Source organism: Macaca nemestrina, chromosome 6 (genome assembly GCF_043159975.1).
Source record: "Macaca nemestrina isolate mMacNem1 chromosome 6, mMacNem.hap1, whole genome shotgun sequence".
Taxonomy (NCBI): Eukaryota; Metazoa; Chordata; class Mammalia; order Primates; family Cercopithecidae; genus Macaca; species Macaca nemestrina.
The window spans coordinates 48478415-48496694 of NC_092130.1; the positions used below are offsets into that span (position 1 = coordinate 48478415).

The window sequence follows — 18280 nt, forward strand, 5'->3', positions numbered from 1 at the left end:
GGATAGATGGTTTGCACTTACCAGAAGTCTTTATGTGATAGTGCTTCTGCAGAAAGAGAAATTTTTTTTTGAAAAGTTAAGGATATTAGCACTGTCAATTTTTCAGTTTTTCATTTTGACAGTAAAGGTTAGTTACTACTACATTAAATCCCTGTAACTAAGATTAAATTTGATTTCAATTGTGTTAATGTTTTCTTTAGACAAATTAATTTTGTCATCAAATGGTGATTTCTAAACTTACTTAAGTAGAACTTAGATGACATCTTATGTAAAAATTGAGCATGCACAAAACATAAGAGCAGTGCTACTCAGGTTGGTTTAGGGCTTGAGCCAGAGTTTCTACACACACACTCTTACTCCTAAGCACCTCACCTCATCCTCCCACCCTTCTCCATCTCCTTTCTACCCTTACCTATCTAAACCCCACTTCTACACCATCCCTGGCAGTGGCCTCTGCAGATCACCTAGTTCTCAGTGCACTATGGTTTAAAAACGTCTCCCTTGGGATCTGTTTGCAATAAATATTGGGTCTCCTAGGATGGTTTATGTTTGGTAACAACAAATTAGGAAAAAAGTATATTCTATAGGATACAAAGAACAGCAGCCCTATTCCTTACTGAATCTGTGCTGCTTTGAATACCAAGCACACTGAGAGAGTTTTCAGACAAAACCCTTTTTATAATAACCATATCTGATTTTGAAACTCTTTTTTTTTCTTTTTCTGATTTTGAAACTCTTGATGATACATATCTCTAGCCAAGGTTTCCAGCTATTTAAGGTGATATCTATCTTTAGCCATAGATGATACCATAAAGATGATGCCCATCTTTAGGCAAGATTTCCACCTATTTAAATTGGATGTCCAAGTAGAAATCCCCTCAAAAACAATCTTCCCATTTCTCTTGGAGAGATCTCTCCAAAATGTGTATTCAGTCATACCATTGCCCTAACTAAAAATCTTCAGTATCTTACTATTGTATTTGGAATAAAATTTGCGCTCCTCCATAAACTGGCTCATCTACCACTTTAGCTTCATCCCTCACACTCTTTGCCTCTTATGTAACAAGAAACCACTTAGAGTTCCTTTTTCACACTCTGCCATTTCTCACTCCCATGGCTTTGTTTCGGGGTTGCCTCTGCCTATGATGCCCTTCTCCACCCACTTTTTCCCCTCTGCTGGTTAACTATAACCCATTATTTAACATCCATCTGATTTGGGAAGTCTTCCCTGACTGCCTCTCCCTCTCCCCTCCTATGCCTGAGATGGATGCCCTTTATCCCATGCATACCATACTGATAATTGCCCGGTGTTTCTTTGTCTCCACTACTGGACGTGAATGTGCACTCCCTAAGGGCAGAGGCATTCATGATTCCTCTTTGTATCCTCAGGGCCTGGCATAGAGTAAGCAACTAATTCATTTCTGTTGACTGGCTAAATGAATGAATAGGAAGGAAAAAGGTTGGCTTTTAGATACGTAAAATGGGCTGAAGTGTTCTCAACATAATTTTGACTTAGCATAAGGTCTGTATGTCAATATATCTATTCTCATATGCCTGTTTGCTTTTTACCATGTATACTATGAATACTGTGTTCTATTCCTGTTAAAGATGTATTCTGCATTTGGTTTTTAGGTTAAAGCCATTCACATCCATTCTGACATGTTCTCAGTTCAAAATGGCTTGCTGACACCAACACTAAAAGCTAAGAGACCTGAGCTGAGAGAGTACTTCAAAAAACAAATAGAAGAGCTTTACTCAATCTCCATGTGAAGTTCAAGGAAAGTTCTTCTCAGTATAATGGACTGTGTAGCAATATTATAGTTATTCTTGAAGGTAATGAGTCAAAATGACACATCTGAAAATGAATAAGCATCTGATTTTATGACTGAGCCTTTTCCTGTCCCAAGAGGTCTTTAACAATATTTTCTCTATCATCAATGAGTACACTTTATTTTTATTATTAAAATGATATTGTAGCGGGCTGCTAAAAATATCACAAATGGCAATGTAAAAATCAAGACATTTTCTCAAGAACTGTGTACCACTAAAAGTAATATATTCTCAATGTTCACAGAACTCCTATTAAACATAAAGGAAAAACATAAGTGATATATTGTACTTAATTATTTGTGAAATAGTAACCAGATGCGGTAAATATCTAGGCAGTGCGGACTACCTCATTCAATAACTGATTGTCAAAATCACAATTAAATCAGACTTCAAAAATTAAAGCTAGGTGTACAGAATCATGCTAAAACAAAACATGATAACTCATAGTCTATGTAACTTCAGATTCTTTAAACACGACCATCCATATTGTCATATGTGAAAGTTTTCTATCTGATTTTTACTTTCATTCATGAAAAATGCAAATTCAGAAATTCTTTTTTTTTTCTTTTTGTTTGGAGACATGGTCTGCTCTGTCTCAAAGGAGTGCAGTGGCTCAATCATGGCTCATTGCAGTCTCCATCTCCTGGGCTCAAGCGATCCTCCTGTCTCACCTCCCAAGTAGCTGAGACTACAGGTGCATGCCACCACACCTGGCTAATAGAAAATCTTTTTTTTAGATATTTTGTTCAGGCTGGTCTCAAGCTCCTGAGCTCAAGGGATCCTCCCGCCTTGGCCTCCCTAAGTGCTAGGATTACAGGCATGAGCCACTGTTCACAGCCAAATTCAGATATTATTGAAACACATGTCATATTTATATAGTAACTTACAAAGACCTTTCAATACGTTTTCTCATTTATTAAGCTCATTAAAATATTCAGGAACTATCTAGAAAAAATATAATGGAAAACTATTCAAGGATAGTATGTATATGTTCATGGACTTCTTATCATAATGAATTCTAAAAGACATCTGTTGACTCTACAATGAATGGATCCTTGAGGAAGACTTGGGAGAAGAAACTCAGAGTTATTTCTCAGGGTAGGCAGCAATTAATGTACCTATATTCCTTGCTGGGGTCTTCTAGTTTTCCATTCCCAATGTGCCCACGCTATGCCTGGAAACCCTATATGGTTGTAATTCTGAACAATTTCACTTTTTTCCAGTAAGAATATCAGGGCAGAAGGTGGGAAGGAGAGGATATTATTTCCAGGGAAAATAGTTTTTCAACAATATAACTTGATAAACCTCTTTAAAATGCCCCAAGAAAACTTTTTAAGTCCATAGACAAAGAAATACTACCTAATGGCATAATTCCATTCTTAAAATCTTTAGAAGTGCCCAAGTTTACCCACTAAAACCTCCTTTCTTGCATTATGTATTTAGACCCACCCTGTATTGGGGCGTCAACAATTTCATATAACTAAAGTCCAGATACCATGGACAGCAATTAAGTGCCAAACTATAGATTGTGCCTCTGAAAAACGAATGGATCCCAGGAAGCTGTTTTTCTTCTGTAGAGACAGGACTCTAACAGCATATGAACAATCCATATGCAATTCGTGTGTTAATTTAAAATATACATGCTCAGTGTTTGTAGTCTAGAAGCTCCTTTCCCTTGGAGCAATGCCAAGCAGTTTGCAAAAATAAATGCTGTTAGTTAAAAACCTCATAATCACATGGGCCTACTGAATAAATATGCATCAGTGATTATATACTTATATTTCAGTCTTGTCAAAAGTGAATCACAGTTTCATTTGATGTATTTACCCAGTCTTTTTATCCAGTCTTTCTTGGGCATATTCTCTGAAGACCCACTGTTGCACTTCTAAATTTGACATTTAAGAAATGAGCTAGTTCTATACACACTGATTTTTAAAGGCGTTTCTGAATAAGCTAATACTTAAAATGTCCAAAGTCGCATCTGTATAGCATTAGATTTTTATATTTAATATATATTTGACTAATTAAAAGTGAAAATTGTTACCTGAACTGGATATTCATACTATTTTAAGGGCAAGTTGCTTACATTTCAATAACAACAAAAAAAGAAGCTGTTTCTCATTGTCCTCCTACTCAACTAAAATTTCATAGTTGACTTTAAGCCCAAAAGAATTTTGGACAATGTGACATAAACAAATAATTTAAAACTTATTTTGTTTTATTTATACTTTATAATAGATATGACTGATTATGGACAACTTAAGATTTCTTCTTTTTGGCCAGGCACAGTGGCTCACGCCTGTAATCCCAGCACTTTGGGAGGCCAAGGCGGGCAGATCACAAGGTCAGGAGATCAAGACCATCCTGGCTAACACGATGAAACCCTGTCTCTACTAAAAAAATACAAAAATTAGCTGGGTGTGGTGGCGGGTGCCTGTAGTCCCAGCTACTTGGGAGGCTGAGGCAGGAGAATGGTGTGAACCTGGGAGGCGGAGCTTGCAGTAAGTCGAGATTGTGCCACTGCACTCCAGCCTGGGCCACAGAACAATACTCCATCTCAAAAAAAAAAAAAAAAAAACCAAAAAACAGATTTCTTCTTTTGCCACTTAAAAGACCTTATATTTCTAGATTTCCAGGTCTATGTGGAAATCATCACACTTGGGCCAATAAATGGGTTAGTTGAGATGTGCTGAGAAAAGTAAATAGTGTACCCTAAATATATTGCATGTACATTTATCTATTTCTCTGTTTAATGCCACTTAATTTTGTAAGAAATGAGAAATGAAACCCTATGTATCAATGGAAAAATCCTTCTTGCTTCAGATTTCCCAACTTTATTCTGGAGGAGAAAAAAATTTGTATTTCTCATTAACAAAGATAGAAAAAGGTGTTGTACTTATGATAGTCACATTCATATTGGGCATCAGATCCTATTTAAGCCTAGAAGTATAATAGAGAATCAGTTCCTTAAGTGTAAATATGTTCTTAAATGTTTGGCCTTTTTATCTGTTATTCAAATGTATTAGTAATTCTCGTATTTTGCAAACAGATCCTTTTGTGTATATTATAAAATATATACCAAATCTGTTTTTCCCTTTGCTGTGGAAGATGTCTTTATATAATATTGAGACTTTCCTTGCAAATGGGAGAGGAGACTCTGGTCAGGTATAGTATGTAGGCCTAACCCCATGTGTTAGGAACTCACAAACTCAGAAATCCAAGGATTAAACATTTTATGTCTCCTTCATTTACACAAGTCATGCTTTCATTCTAAATGTAGTTAAAACTACAAGTATGAGAAAAAAATAGAACTTTCCATTGGAATTTTTTACAATCAGGTAATGTTTTAGCAATTTGAAATCAGCACTTAATTTGATTGTATTACCTATTAAAGAACCAATAACCTTTCCTTTTTCTGCAGTAAAGAAAATGAAATATCCTTTATTTTCCAAATGTATGAAGCACAAATGTGATATAGTTATTTAAAATATAAAATACTTTAAAATGAATGTAAAGAATGGGAAAATATATTTTTGCATGAAAACAGACTACTTACAAATGTGCTATCTCAGGAAAAAAAAGAATGAATAACCATATATAAAATTGGTAAACTATAAATTGTCTGTATTTCCTTGCTGGTTTTAATTTTAAGGAAGCATTTACATGAAAAGAAAAAGGGATCCTAGTAGTCTGAATTTCCTCTCAAGTATGCTAGAAAACACTTTCTGTGAATTTACAATTAACTGCAATAAGAAGTGGGTTAGCATTCAAGTAAGGTCAATACCCCAAATGAGAAGCTCTTCAGTTAGAACACATTATTGGTTGTAACACAGAAGCAGTAGATAAATATTTGAAATATGAGCATTTCTAAACTTGGTCCCAAATGGAAAGGGTTTCATGAGGTGACGGTGGCTTTTAAACATTCATTTGACTGATTATTCTAATTTACCTTGTTAAATCACTGCAACAGTTGCATGGGGGAAAATGGATATTTTTTGAAGAATTGCTTATTCTACTTTCAATTTTTAAAAATTGAGGGGATTAAAATATTACTTTTTAAATATACATAAAAGTACCTTAACTGTAATTACATTTTCAGTTGCTTTGTTATAATAGCATGTATATTAAATATAAAATGCATTTATGAAAATTTTTGTAAAAAATAAAAGATTTTTCATTTCTCAAAGTTGCTTATAATTACTATTTTATATATTTATATAATATAATCCCCTCATGTGAGTATATTTGGTAATTATCAATCACAGTTAGTGCTTATGATAAACACAGTAACAAGCTACATTACTAATCAGTATACTTTACATTCGTATTCTACGTCCTCTGTTAACGTTCCACAAACTCCAAGAACTTATGGTCCATCCAGAGAAGAGCTCCTTTGCCCAAGCCACTGTTGGAATTTTTGCTATTGTCAGATATCGCCTGGATTTAAATCATTTTTATGAATACATAACAAATAACTGTCTTCAAATTTTCCATTATGGTGGCCTTTAAAATACCATTTCCATGTCTTTTACTCATATTCAGAATAATGGATACGATTTCTTAAAATGATGAATTCTGCTGTGTCCAAGATATGCAGATTCTGCCTTCTCCATATGTTTGCTATCATCCATTCCTCCCTATTGTCACAGCTATTAGTGTAGTTTGTGCCACCCTTATCTCTTTTCTGGAATATTACAGTGCTTTATTAACTAGCCTTCATGTTTCCACTCCAGCATCCTCAAATTTCGCCATCCACATTTCAGCCAGGGCAATCTTTCTAAATTGAAAATCTAGTTATGCCACTTTCCTGCTTAATAGTCCTTCAGTGACTTCCCATAGTTTCCAGGATAAACTTCAAACTCGCTGGTTCAGCACACAAGGACTAGCATCTCTTCTACTCCCTCCTCCATGGAGCCTCGGCTCCAATCATACTCATTACTTTTTGTAGTTTCCTAAAAGCATCATACTTTCTTGTGCCTACATGCCTTTATACATATAGTCCCTTTCTCCTAGAATGCCCTTTCCTCTAAGTCCCCTAACTCCTACCACTCATCTTTTAAAACTCAGATTCCAGCATCCTTTTCTCTGAGAAGCTTTCCACGTGGTTGATTGGTTGATGATCCTTTTGCCCCACCCCCACTTAGACTGAGTTGCTTGAAGTTTTAGGCCCAGTGCAGCTCTGGCTGATAGCAGATGCTAAAGAAATGCGTATTGAAGGAAAATCCCCTTGGTCCTTTTTCATATGTTGCATAGCATTAAGACTGCAATACCTGAAGGTACATTTCCTCTATCACTGTAATTTATTCCATTCTTGTCATCCAAGCAAACATAAACTGGTTTGCAGTTGGACTCCCATAGTTCATGGATAGCACCACAAAGATGCTCAGTGGGTTACTCCATAAGAAAACATCATTCAAAAAGATTTCCTTTGGGCGCCGGGGAATCTCAAACCCACAAACTGGCTGTTTCTCCAAAAGATTTATTCAGAAATCTCTTTGACATTTGTTTTCCCATGGAAGTTAATATCTCCATGACTGTTCTGAGCCCAGTCACATCCACCATGTGTTGAACTGAAATGCTGATTACTGAGTTCTGGGTCTAGGTATGGAAGCAGTGCAATGGGGAAATGGAATAAGTTTGAACACTCATGACTGAACACTTGCACTGGTGTTTGCAGCTTTGGAAGTGGAGTAGGGGGAGATAGATGACTGAATTTGAGCTATGTCTGCCCTACCTCATCCTTTTGTAGCAGACACGTTTCTTTCCCCCTTTATAGGTTGACTCTAGGTGAAGTATCAAAGAGACCAAGTCTGTCTCTAGTTCCTTCACTTCCCCTTGCTACCAAGGAATTCAAGCTCCTGTCTTTGCTCCCCCTACTTTTCTCCTAGCCATGTGTTAGGAAGAATGGGAGTATGACAGGTGCAGCAGCCAGATGCCAGGAGAACCATGTTCCCTATGCCAATCATCTGTTTTAAATAGCTTCCCTACACTCTGGTTCCCTCAGTGGCAAAATGAGGGGGCATCTAGATCATCTCTAAGGATCCTTTTGGCTAAAGAAATCATATCAAAGTTTATTTCTGGTTTTGAAACCATATATATTAATTCCCACAAACCTATGGGAATTACTTGATGACACATCAGTGAATGTAATTCAGTATAGTGAGACAGAGGTCTAGGGAACAGGACCACCAAATGGCAGACTAGCTTTTGGTTTAACCTATTTTCATTTTGCAATGTTTCTTCCATTTCTGGGCCTAAGGCACCCCAGACTCTAGACCTCCCAAATATCATTTAAGAACTCTGAGTTTTTTCACAATAGCCCCCAAAGAGAGAGGGGGGGAGCATAAAGGCCTGGCTTGTAAACTAGAGACTGCCTGCCAGCATATTATGGACATGACTAAAGAAAGGATGTTGAAAGATGATAATTACTTTATACTGCAGCAAGGCTGTGAGATCCTTAACTGAAGGACCATTTCCGATTCACTTCTGTATCTCTAGGACCTACCACAGTGCTTAATACAGATTAAGGTGTTCAGTAAATATTGATTCAGTGACTGAAAACACTAGGTAAAACCAGGCAAGAATGCCTACCGTTTGTTCTTTAGAAAGCTAGATTTTGATGATTAATTATCTAGTAAATTGATTATCACAAATGTTTCTATGAGCAGATTTTAAATAAAATATTCGGAGTGATTATATTACAAAAATACTGTGGATATATATGTGCTTATATTTGCACATACAATATTGAGGTGTTACAGAAAAATCTTTGAGCTTTTCACAGTTTTCTCTCTTCAAACTGCATTTTAAATGTTATGAAATATTTCCACTTTTTAGAATAAAAAGATGCTTATTGTTACATGCATAGTATGCTCATCTGATGTCGCCAGATGGTTCAACCTAGGGTATGGAGAGAAAGGGAGGTAATTCCAACATGTCTCTAGTTGTCAGAGCAGAAGAGTTTGTTACCGAGCAATCAGTGGGCTCATGGCCTGATGAATGTAGAGGCTAATACCATGGCACTGACTTTTGGGAAAAGAAAAGCTTTATTGCAAGTGGGTTGGCAAGGAGACAGGAGGAAATCCTCAAATCTGTCTTCCTAAGCTGGGGTTTGGGTTGGTTTTTATAAGCATAGGGTAATGAGACGTGATCTGATTGTTTCTTGTAATGAGGTGACGCTGGGAGGCATGATCTGACTGGATCCTGCTATGCGATGAAGCCAGAGCTCAACCTGGTTGGATCCTGCCATGGCATATCTGCTTCTTAATTCAGTCCCTCCTCCTTGATCTGAGCACTTGGTTTCCCCTGTGGGTGCATGCTTAGTTCATCTAGGCATGCTCAGGTTACATGACCTGAGGATTCATGGCAACTGAAAAACAACTCGCAATTTTGTTACATAAAAGTTGAAACGGCCGGGCGCGGTGGCTCAAGCCTGTAATCCCAGCACTTTGGGAGGCCGAGACGGGCGGATCACGAGGTCAGGAGATCGAGACCATCCTGGCTAACACGGTGAAACCCCGTCTCTACTAAAAAAAATACAAAAATCTAGCCGGGCGAGGTGGCGGGCGCCTGTAGTCCCAGCTGCTCGGGAGGCTGAGGCAGGAGAATGGCGTAAACCCGGGAGGCGGAGCTTGCAGTGAGCTGAGATCCGGCCACTGCAGTCCAGCCTGGGCGACAGAGCAAGACTCCGTCTCAAAAAAAAAAAAAAAAAAAGTTGAAACAAGGCTGGGCAAGGTGGCTCACATCTGTAATCCCAACACTTTGGGAGGCCAAGGCAGGAAGATCACGTGAGGCCAAGAGTTCAAGACCAGCTGGGATAACATAGCAAGACCCCATTTCTACAAAAAAAAAATTTAAAAATTAGCTGGGCGTGGTGGCATGTGCCTGTAGTCTTAGCTACTCGGGAGACTGAGGTGGGAGGATCACTTGAGCCCAGAGTTTGAGGCTGCAGTGAGCTATGATTGTACCACTCCCTCCAGCCTGGGTGCCAAGCCAGACTCTGTCTCAAAAAAAAAGAAGAAGAAGAAGAAGAAGAAGGAGAAGGAGAAGGAGAAGGAGAAGGAGAAGGAGAAGGAGAAGGAGAAGGAGAAGGAGAAGGAGAAGAAGAAGAAGAAGAAGAAGAAGAAGAAGAAGAAGAAGAAGAAGAAGAAGAAGAAGAAGAAGAAGAAGAAGAAGAAACTGACTGGTCTAGTGCAGCAACAAGTTGAGGCCCAGGGCACAAGGAGGAGAGTCCCTATGGAATCTTCTACCTTAACCATAAGGATACCCAAATGTCTAGAGATGGCTCCTGGACATAGGCTAAGGGACTCTGTCGTCCAGAAGCAGCCTCCTAGAGCCCGGGATCTTCAGAGGCTTGGTTAGACTCTTAATTACCATAGCCTCCCAGTAAGTTGGAGGCCCAGGGGACTGAGAAGCTCGGGGAGAAGCTCCTCGGGGAGAAGCTCCTCGTCACTTTAAGGTGCATTCAGTCCTCTTTGTGACCTTCCTGCACTGAGGCCGACCCCTCACAAGACTGCCTGTGCTGGTGGTCTAAAACTCCATTACTAAGGCCTTATGCAGTGGTGATAGGCAGAGCTCGCTCAGAGGAAGTGTTGGGCCCACCCAAAGGAGGGAAGGCCTTTACTCCTTCATGCCCAATTGAATTAAGCATGCAGCCACAGGGGAAACCTAAGTGCTCAGACCGAGGAGGAGGGGCTGAATTAAACCTTTTTCAGGACGAGGAAGTTTTTTTCAAAAAATTCCCTTTTCGCTGGAGTTCAGGGAGCCTGCGCCAGCGGCCCAGTAACCACGGGGCCCCTACAGGAGGGCTGGACGGCTGCCGCGTTCCTCCGTTTTCCCAGAAGCCTCTGCGCGGCCTCACGGACATAAAAAGGCGGGAGCGAAGCCCAGCGGCTCCAGTTCTGGGGCTTTTGCTTTCGCTGGGTTAATTGGTGTGGGGGTGCTCTGCGGGCCTCGCCTGGACGCTGACTCCCTGCGACTTAGCCCTAATCCTCAGGAAGGCAGGCCATCGAGGGTCCAGAGGCACCCAAGGCCTGGGGGTAGGGTGGGATAGCAATGTGGCCGCTACGGGTCTATACCCGCAAAAAGCGGGCGGGTCAGAGGCTCAATCTCACCCCGACGCCAGACCTAGGCTCTCCCGCGAACGCGGAGGCCCCACCAGGTACAGGCTCAAGGCTCGCCCACCGTAAGCTCAGCCAAGCTGCCCTGCGGGATGGTACTGGGGACGGGCGGCGGTGCTAGGCCTCGGGCCCTGGGTTTCTTGCCCTGAAACGTGCCGCCCTCTCTCAGGTTCGACGAGAAAAGGCAAGGTGCACGGCTTGTCGAAGATTGCAGAGAAAGCGGAGTGGAGCAGGCAGGGAAGTAGCGGCTCTGGGCTGCCCAGGTATGTAGGCTGGAATAACAGCCCCACCCTTGCTAGCTGCCTCAGAAACCTTCCAGCCGGATTTTCTGCTAGTAGCCTTTTATTCTAACAGTCAAGGAACAAAACAAATACAGTACTCTGGTTTTGCTCTTCTAAGAACATGGACCCCAAAATTTGACTTCAGGAAGATTTATTTTTAAAAAGGGGAAGGCTTGCCAATTTATGTAAAAGGAAGTGAGATAAATTGGTCGCTGAGCTGTAAGATTGTTCACTGCATTTGGGTTTTGGTGCAAGTCACCACTCTGGTCCTTACTTCTTCCTAAAGATGTCCCTGAAGAGCCTTTCAGATTCTAAACAGTCTGAACAGAGATGTGGAGAGCCAAATCCAGACGGTGCAAACTAATTGTGTTGTTTGTTAGCCCTCGCTTAAGAGTTACAGGAGAGAAAAGTCTGCAAGAAAATAGGTCTAGTGAAGACACCCAGGATGAGAAGATTGCACCGTTGAGTGTATGTATGTTTCTCTTTTATTCCTTGGATACACTTAGTGTAGAGACTATCAGTACCTGATGTTATCTCCGGATGAAATAATAAAATGGGCTTTGTTCAGTAGATGTTAGATAGCTCGCCAGTATTTTTATAAACACTGATGTGTATTTAGACAGGGCCTTGAATTTCTGACTTGGGTAGATTCATAGTCATGCATTTTTGTTTTTCTCTTTCCCTTGACACGTTTTTGGAGAAACGTCCATAATTGGTGAATTTTCTGTATGACAAATACAAAATGTTACTTAATAACTCCTTTTATCATGTTTTCCATTTGATTTTCCGTTAACAACTGGAAACATTCATTACTAAGGGTTTAATATGTTACAGAGCATTCTAATGTTTATTCATTAGAATAGTTTATAACTTCTTGATGTGCTGTATTTAATATGAATTCTGTAGTATATTTTAAAGCTGTACAGCACTAATTTAGGGAAACTCAGATTTTAAAACTTGCTTGTAACTCATCTGACTTTAACATTAAACTTCATAGTCAAGTTCCTTTTTTTTTTTTTTTTTTTTGGAGACAGAGTCTTGCTCTGTCACCCAGCCTGGAGTGCGGTGGCACAGTCTTGGCTCACTGACTGCAGCCTCCGCCTCTCGGGTTCAAGCGATTCTCCTGCCCCATCCTCCTGAGTGGCTGTGATTACAGGCGCGTACCACCACCCAGCTAATTTTTGTATAGAGGAGGTTTCTCCAGGTTGGCCAGGCTGGTCTCAAACTCCTGACCTCAAGTGATCCACCCACCTAGGCCTCCCAGAGTGCTGGGATTACAGGCATGAGCCATCGCACCTGGCCAAGTTCTATTTTTTTTTAACTTAATATTTCTTTATGACATGTTTTTGGGGGAAGGCAGTTTCAACACAAGACATTTTTTAAAAAGGCTTTTAGCCCATGTTTTAACAGTGTAAAGTAGTCCTTGTAGAGTATTTATACTATGAAAAAATAGTGTTTTGAAAGTTTCTTCAAATTGTTATATGTTTCTGTTCCTTTTTTTCCTGTGCTTGAAAAAAAATTACAAGTTGTCTTATTGTATATCCCCATACATTAGTCTTCAAAAATATGACTTTTAGTGTCTTCATAGTGTTTTGTCTTGTAGATAGATATACTGTAATTTGTATTACTGTTTCCCTGTGGTTGGGAAATTGAGATTGTTTCCTAGGTTTTGCTGTTATTGATCTCCAGACATTCTGTTACAGAAGTTTTTTGTGTACCTCACATTGTTACCCTAAGATAAATACTTTGTAGTGGATCACAGGTTGGATCATGCTTCAAGTTTTTTATTTATGTTGATAAATCAGCACCATCTTACCGGAGATTTTTATATATATGTGTGTGTGTATATGTGAAATAGATAGATAGATAGATAGATAGATAGATAGATAGATAGATGAAAAGTAACATGGTTTTTACTTTTCATTTCTTGAATGCTGGGGAAGTTGATACTTTCTTTCCTCAAATTATTGGCCATTTGTACTTTTTTGTTAAATGTCTATTAAATATTAAAGATAGTTATGCTTTTCTACACACATATATAACCAGTGTTTCCATATTTGTTTACTTGCCTTTAATTTTATTTCTAGTATTTTATACTTTCTAGTCTTTTCTTTTGATTTATATATTTGCCTCTATAGATGGAAAAAAAGCCCCTCCCCACTAGGGAACCAGAAAAACATTCACCTCTATCTTCTATTTGCTGTCATCCCACAGTAGTTAGTTGACTAGCATATTGTTGATTACAAGATATGTTCATAGTATTATAGTTTAATATTTATTTTTAGGTTTAATATTAAATACCAGATTACATCTAAACAATAAACTGAATGAATGTATTATATATATGAAACAAATACAAAGTTGATGTTTTCATTTTTCTAAAATAAATCAATGTACAAGATTATAATATAGAAATGGTTAATCTCATAATTTTGCTATAGCTTTAATTCTTATTTCACTTAGGAATCAGTTACTGACGACCTCCAGGTTGATAGTAGTTCATCAAATAGTGAACTAGTATCAGGTAAGACTGTCAGATGTGAACTCCCTCAGCTTTCTGTCTTTCCTCCAAACATAAGCATCCATCTGTATCTGTCCTCATCTTCCCATCTCAGTGGAAGAGGTATCTTTTTCCTACTCCAAAGTGAATCCTTCTGACTGTGCTATAGATCTCATCCTTAAAGCCTTTAAGCACATGCCAGTAAATGTGAAATTACTTGTGATAAGTACTATAAAAGGGATTGACTTGAATGTGATTAATTTGAGTTTATTTAGAGAAATTAGGGAAGACTTCCATGAGGAAATGGTAATTGAATTGAGATCTGAAGGAGAGTAGAAATTAACTATGCAGAGATGAGTAGAGAGAAATTCAGGCAGAGGGAAGCTCTAACATGGGACTAAGCATTATGCGTTGAGTAACTGAAGAAGGTTGGTATGACTGCAGTACAAAGAGTAGGAGGAAATGTGAGTATAAGACAGGATTAGACAACCAGTTTGAGGCCCTGCATAGCTTTGTCTTCCATATCAGAAATATTAATGTTTATATTTGGAGCAGCAGAAAGTCATTGAAGTCATTTTAATAGAGAATGATATGATCATTTTAGCTGCAGTGTGGAAGAAGGACTGGAAAGAATCAGGAGTGTAGTTAATAGGCTGTTCAAGTAGTTTAGTGGAGAAATAATGGCGCCTTCTAGGGTGGTGACGTTGGAGATGGAAAGAAGGGTGCTGATGTGATGGCTATTTGAGGTAATGAGACAGGATTTGGCAAATGAAGAGTGAAGGAGATGGAGGTGTCAAAGATGACTACTATTTCTGGCTTGTATAACTGGATACAAGGTAGTGTCATTCACTGAAAGAAAAACTGGTTTGAGGAAAAGACTGAAAATTCAATTTTTAGTATATTAAGTTATGAGTGCATTTAAGATGGCTAAGTAGCAATATCCACCAGGTAGTTGGATATGGAGGGCTGGAGATAGAAATTGGTGAGCCATCTACATATCAGTATAATCAAAGTTATTTTGAAAACAAGGATGCCACCAGCACATTGGAAATATAGAGGAATTCTTAAAAGCAAATGAGACAAAATTGATGAACATATCAAGAGCAAAAAACAAAACAAAACAAAACAAAACACTGCAGAGGTAAAAGTATCCTAGAAATACTCTAAACCCTTGATCAGTAAATGCAAAAGACTGTAATGAAAGAGATCTTGGCCAGGCGCCGTGGCTCACGCCTGTAATCCCAGCACTTTGAGAGGCCGAGGCAGGTGGATGACTTGAGGTCAGGAGTTCTACACCAGCCTGGCCAAAATGGTGAAACTCCATCTCTACTAATAATACAAAAATTATCTGGGCATGGTGGCAGGCTCCTGTAATCCCAGCTACTTGGGAGGCTGAGACAAGATAATCACTTGAACCTGGGAGGCGGAGGTTACAGTGAGCCAAGATTGTGCCATTGCACGCCAGCCTGGGGGACAAGAGCGAGGCTTCGTCTCAAAAAAAAAAAAAAAAAAAAAGAGATCTTGAAGGAATTGTCAAGGTGATGGATTAAGAACTACATTTGAAATATCTGGTCCCTTTTTCATTATCCCCTTCTTATATTGGAAACTGTGGCAGCTACCAGTGCCTGCTGCCAGGAGAAAACCCTGAGAATTACTCCCAAGCAAAGTGAACTATCAGGGGGGCTGGCTTTTAAGGGTCAAATGTTGGGGCTGAGTTGATAAACAGAGGAGAGTCTGAAGTAACTGCATATTGCCACAAGGATAGCAGAGGAAGAAAAAAGTAAAAGAGGTAGTCAATTCTTATGTTTGTTAACTGCATAATAAAGTTAGTATGGCTCTCTGAACCATGAGACTTCTGATACAGCAGACTTCCAGTGTGGACACTGGCCAGACAGGGCAGTGCCCCCATGTAACCTACAGTATGTAAAAAATACAGGACATCCCCACCTAGAACACAAGTTCCCAGAATGTCTTATCACTCTTCCGAAATCTCCAGAAGCAAGCCACTGTTTCAGAATTTTTACTTACTGCCATATAAACAGATTCTCAGAGACATGAATAAGGCAACCAGGAATATCCAGACTTTTGAAGAAAACCAGTTCCAAGGAAAAGAGGCAACAAATGCAACAAATAGAACTAACATTTGAGGAAATGGCACAAAACTAAGTATCTCTAGATACAAGAGGCCACTGAATCCATAATATAGCAGGCTGCTATGAAAAAAATTATAGTCCCTGGGAACTAAAAATATTATCAAATTAAAAACTTAACCAAGGAGTCTAATATTGGAATTAATTCAACTAAAATTAGTGAGCTAGAAAATAAGACTAGAGGAATATTTCCTAGAATGCAGTGCAAAAGGACATAGGAGGTGCTCAGGAAATGCTTTTCTCTCCTTCCTCTCCCTTCTTTGCCTTATTAACTTTTTCAAAAATAAATTCAGGAGCCATTTCTCCTGGGAAGCCTCTTCTGACTTCTCTTTTTCTAGGTGACTTGTTCTATCCTGGTAGTTCTGTGGCACTCTGTATACTTCTGCCAAAAGACTCAAAACCACAGTGTAATTGTTTTTGTCTGTCTTTAACTCTTGAAAAAGAGGAAAATGACTCTAAAGCCACTGAAAATTAGCACTATCTTTTATCTTCCTATCCCATGCTTGGAATACAGTTTCAAAGATAATACAGGTTCAAATAATTGTTGAATGTCTCAAATGCTTGTTGGATGGGTCTTGTACTCTATTTAGAGAAAATACCATTTAACCATAATCAGCATTTTCTAAAATCATAGTTTAAATATATGAGAAATGTCCTTGATTACTAGGTTTATCAAGTTGACATGTGAAAGGTATAAGGAAATAGAAAATAAACTGTCTCTAACTTACAAACTACTTGTATTCTAAAAGTTCATTTGCTGATATTTGAAACTTGAAATACTTTTTCCCACAATAAAACACTGTGATGGGCTAAGTTTTGAGCAGCCCACAGAATTCTAGTTAATATATGATTTATTGTTTTAATTCTACCTTGGAATCTAGTAACTTTATAACACGTTGAAAAATTAATTAAGGATTTTATATTTAATGTTGAAGATTGAATACACATTTCTCTTTTCTGAAACCCTACTAAAATATCAATAAAGGCATAAAAATGTTGTAAAGCCATAGGTTCAAAGAAGAGACCTCAGCTGGCAAGAGATAATTAATGAAAGTTTGGAATCTGGAAGGTAGATTAATGAATTATAATTGACCTAACAGATCTTAAAAAAAAAAAAAAAAGCTGAAAACTAGGTGTCTAGAGTAGAGACAAACCAAGAAACAAAGTGATTCAGGCTAAAGGTTCAGGAATTAGAGGCATTACATATTCTTGGAGGAAATATTTAAAATAAGATGTTTTGGAATCTTCAAAAGTAACAGTTAGATGCTTTGATCCTTTCCTTAACACACTGTGGCCAGGAAACTATGCTTCTTCCCACCCTGCTAGTCTAAGACATTGAAGCAGAGGGTCTGGATTCAAGGATATTGTACTGAAAACTAGCAGTGGCCGGGGAGGAAAGGGAATTAAGTGAAAGTCTGTATATTTTGATGTGAAATCCCCAGACCCATTATGCATTCAGGCAAATACACTCCAACTAGAAGATTAAAGGATTCCTCTTTTGGAAACTTCTGTGCCCAGGAAAAGACTGTGGAATCTGCGTTCTGGTAGTATGGCCTGGTCCCCGTCTAAATACTCTTCAGTAAAATCCACTTCTTCCTGTGCCCCAGTTATGATGCCATTTTGGTACCTCATTCTTGAACATTCAAGAATTACCAGACATTTAAAGTAAACATTTAAAATAATAGATACTAAATAAAAGAAACTTGAAGGGCAACAATACAAGAAAAAGAAATCTTTTAAAAAGCCACAGTTTCATTAATATCCTCAGGATGTTGAAAGAATGTTGTGTCCATGAAACAAGTGCAGTCTCCTATAAAAAGCATTCAGAACAAAAAATTCATTAAAAAATAAAAATATGAAATCAGAAAACATTCTGTAGAATTGGATGATAAATTTAAGGAAATATTCCAAAAAGTTGAACAAACATGAAAGAGAAGATAAAGGATAGAAATAGTGTCAGTCAGGACACAACTCCATAAGTCTACAAAAAAACCCACTGATTGTACACTTTAAAAGGGTAAGTTTTTGCCAGGCACGGTGGCTTGTGCCTGTAATCCTAGCACTTTGGGAGGCCGAGGTGGGTGGATTGCCTAAGCCTAGGAGATCGAGACCAGCGTGGGCAACACGGTGAAACCCTGTCTCTACTAAAATACAAAAAATTAGCCGGGCTTGGTGGTGTGCACCTCTAATCCCAGCTACTCGGAATTTTTGAGGCAGGAGAATTGCTTGAACCTGGGAGGCGGAGGCTGTAGTGAGCCAAGATCGCACTAATGCACTCTAGCCTAGGCGAGAGAGTGAGACTCCGTCTCAAAAAAAAAAAAAAAAAAAGGGTGAGTTTTATGGCATGTGATTATATCTCAATAAAGTTGTTATTTTAACAAGAAAAATAATTAGAAGATG

General features: G+C 38.7%; 2 protein-coding genes across 10 annotated transcripts in view; both read left to right on the plus strand.

Moving 5' to 3' along the window:
* The window catches only part of LOC105467194 (acyl-CoA synthetase long chain family member 6), a 62549-nt gene extending 56533 nt beyond the window's left edge, over positions 1–6016 (plus strand). For all 9 annotated transcript variants that reach the window (XM_011716673.2, XM_011716674.2, XM_011716677.2 and 6 more), the window contains one exon: positions 1633–6016. In XM_011716673.2, coding sequence (XP_011714975.1) covers positions 1633–1770 — 138 coding nt within the window. In that variant the 3' untranslated portion in view covers positions 1771–6016. The remainder of the gene's footprint in view (positions 1–1632) is intronic.
* Positions 6017–10581: 4565 nt separating this feature from the next.
* The window catches only part of LOC105467193 (meiotic kinetochore factor), a 136120-nt gene continuing 128421 nt past the window's right edge, over positions 10582–18280 (plus strand). Inside the window, exons 1-4 of the mRNA XM_071097804.1 lie at positions 10582–10990; positions 11119–11212; positions 11611–11698; positions 13694–13754. Coding sequence (XP_070953905.1) covers positions 10885–10990; positions 11119–11212; positions 11611–11698; positions 13694–13754 — 349 coding nt within the window. The 5' untranslated portion in view covers positions 10582–10884. The remainder of the gene's footprint in view (positions 10991–11118; positions 11213–11610; positions 11699–13693; positions 13755–18280) is intronic.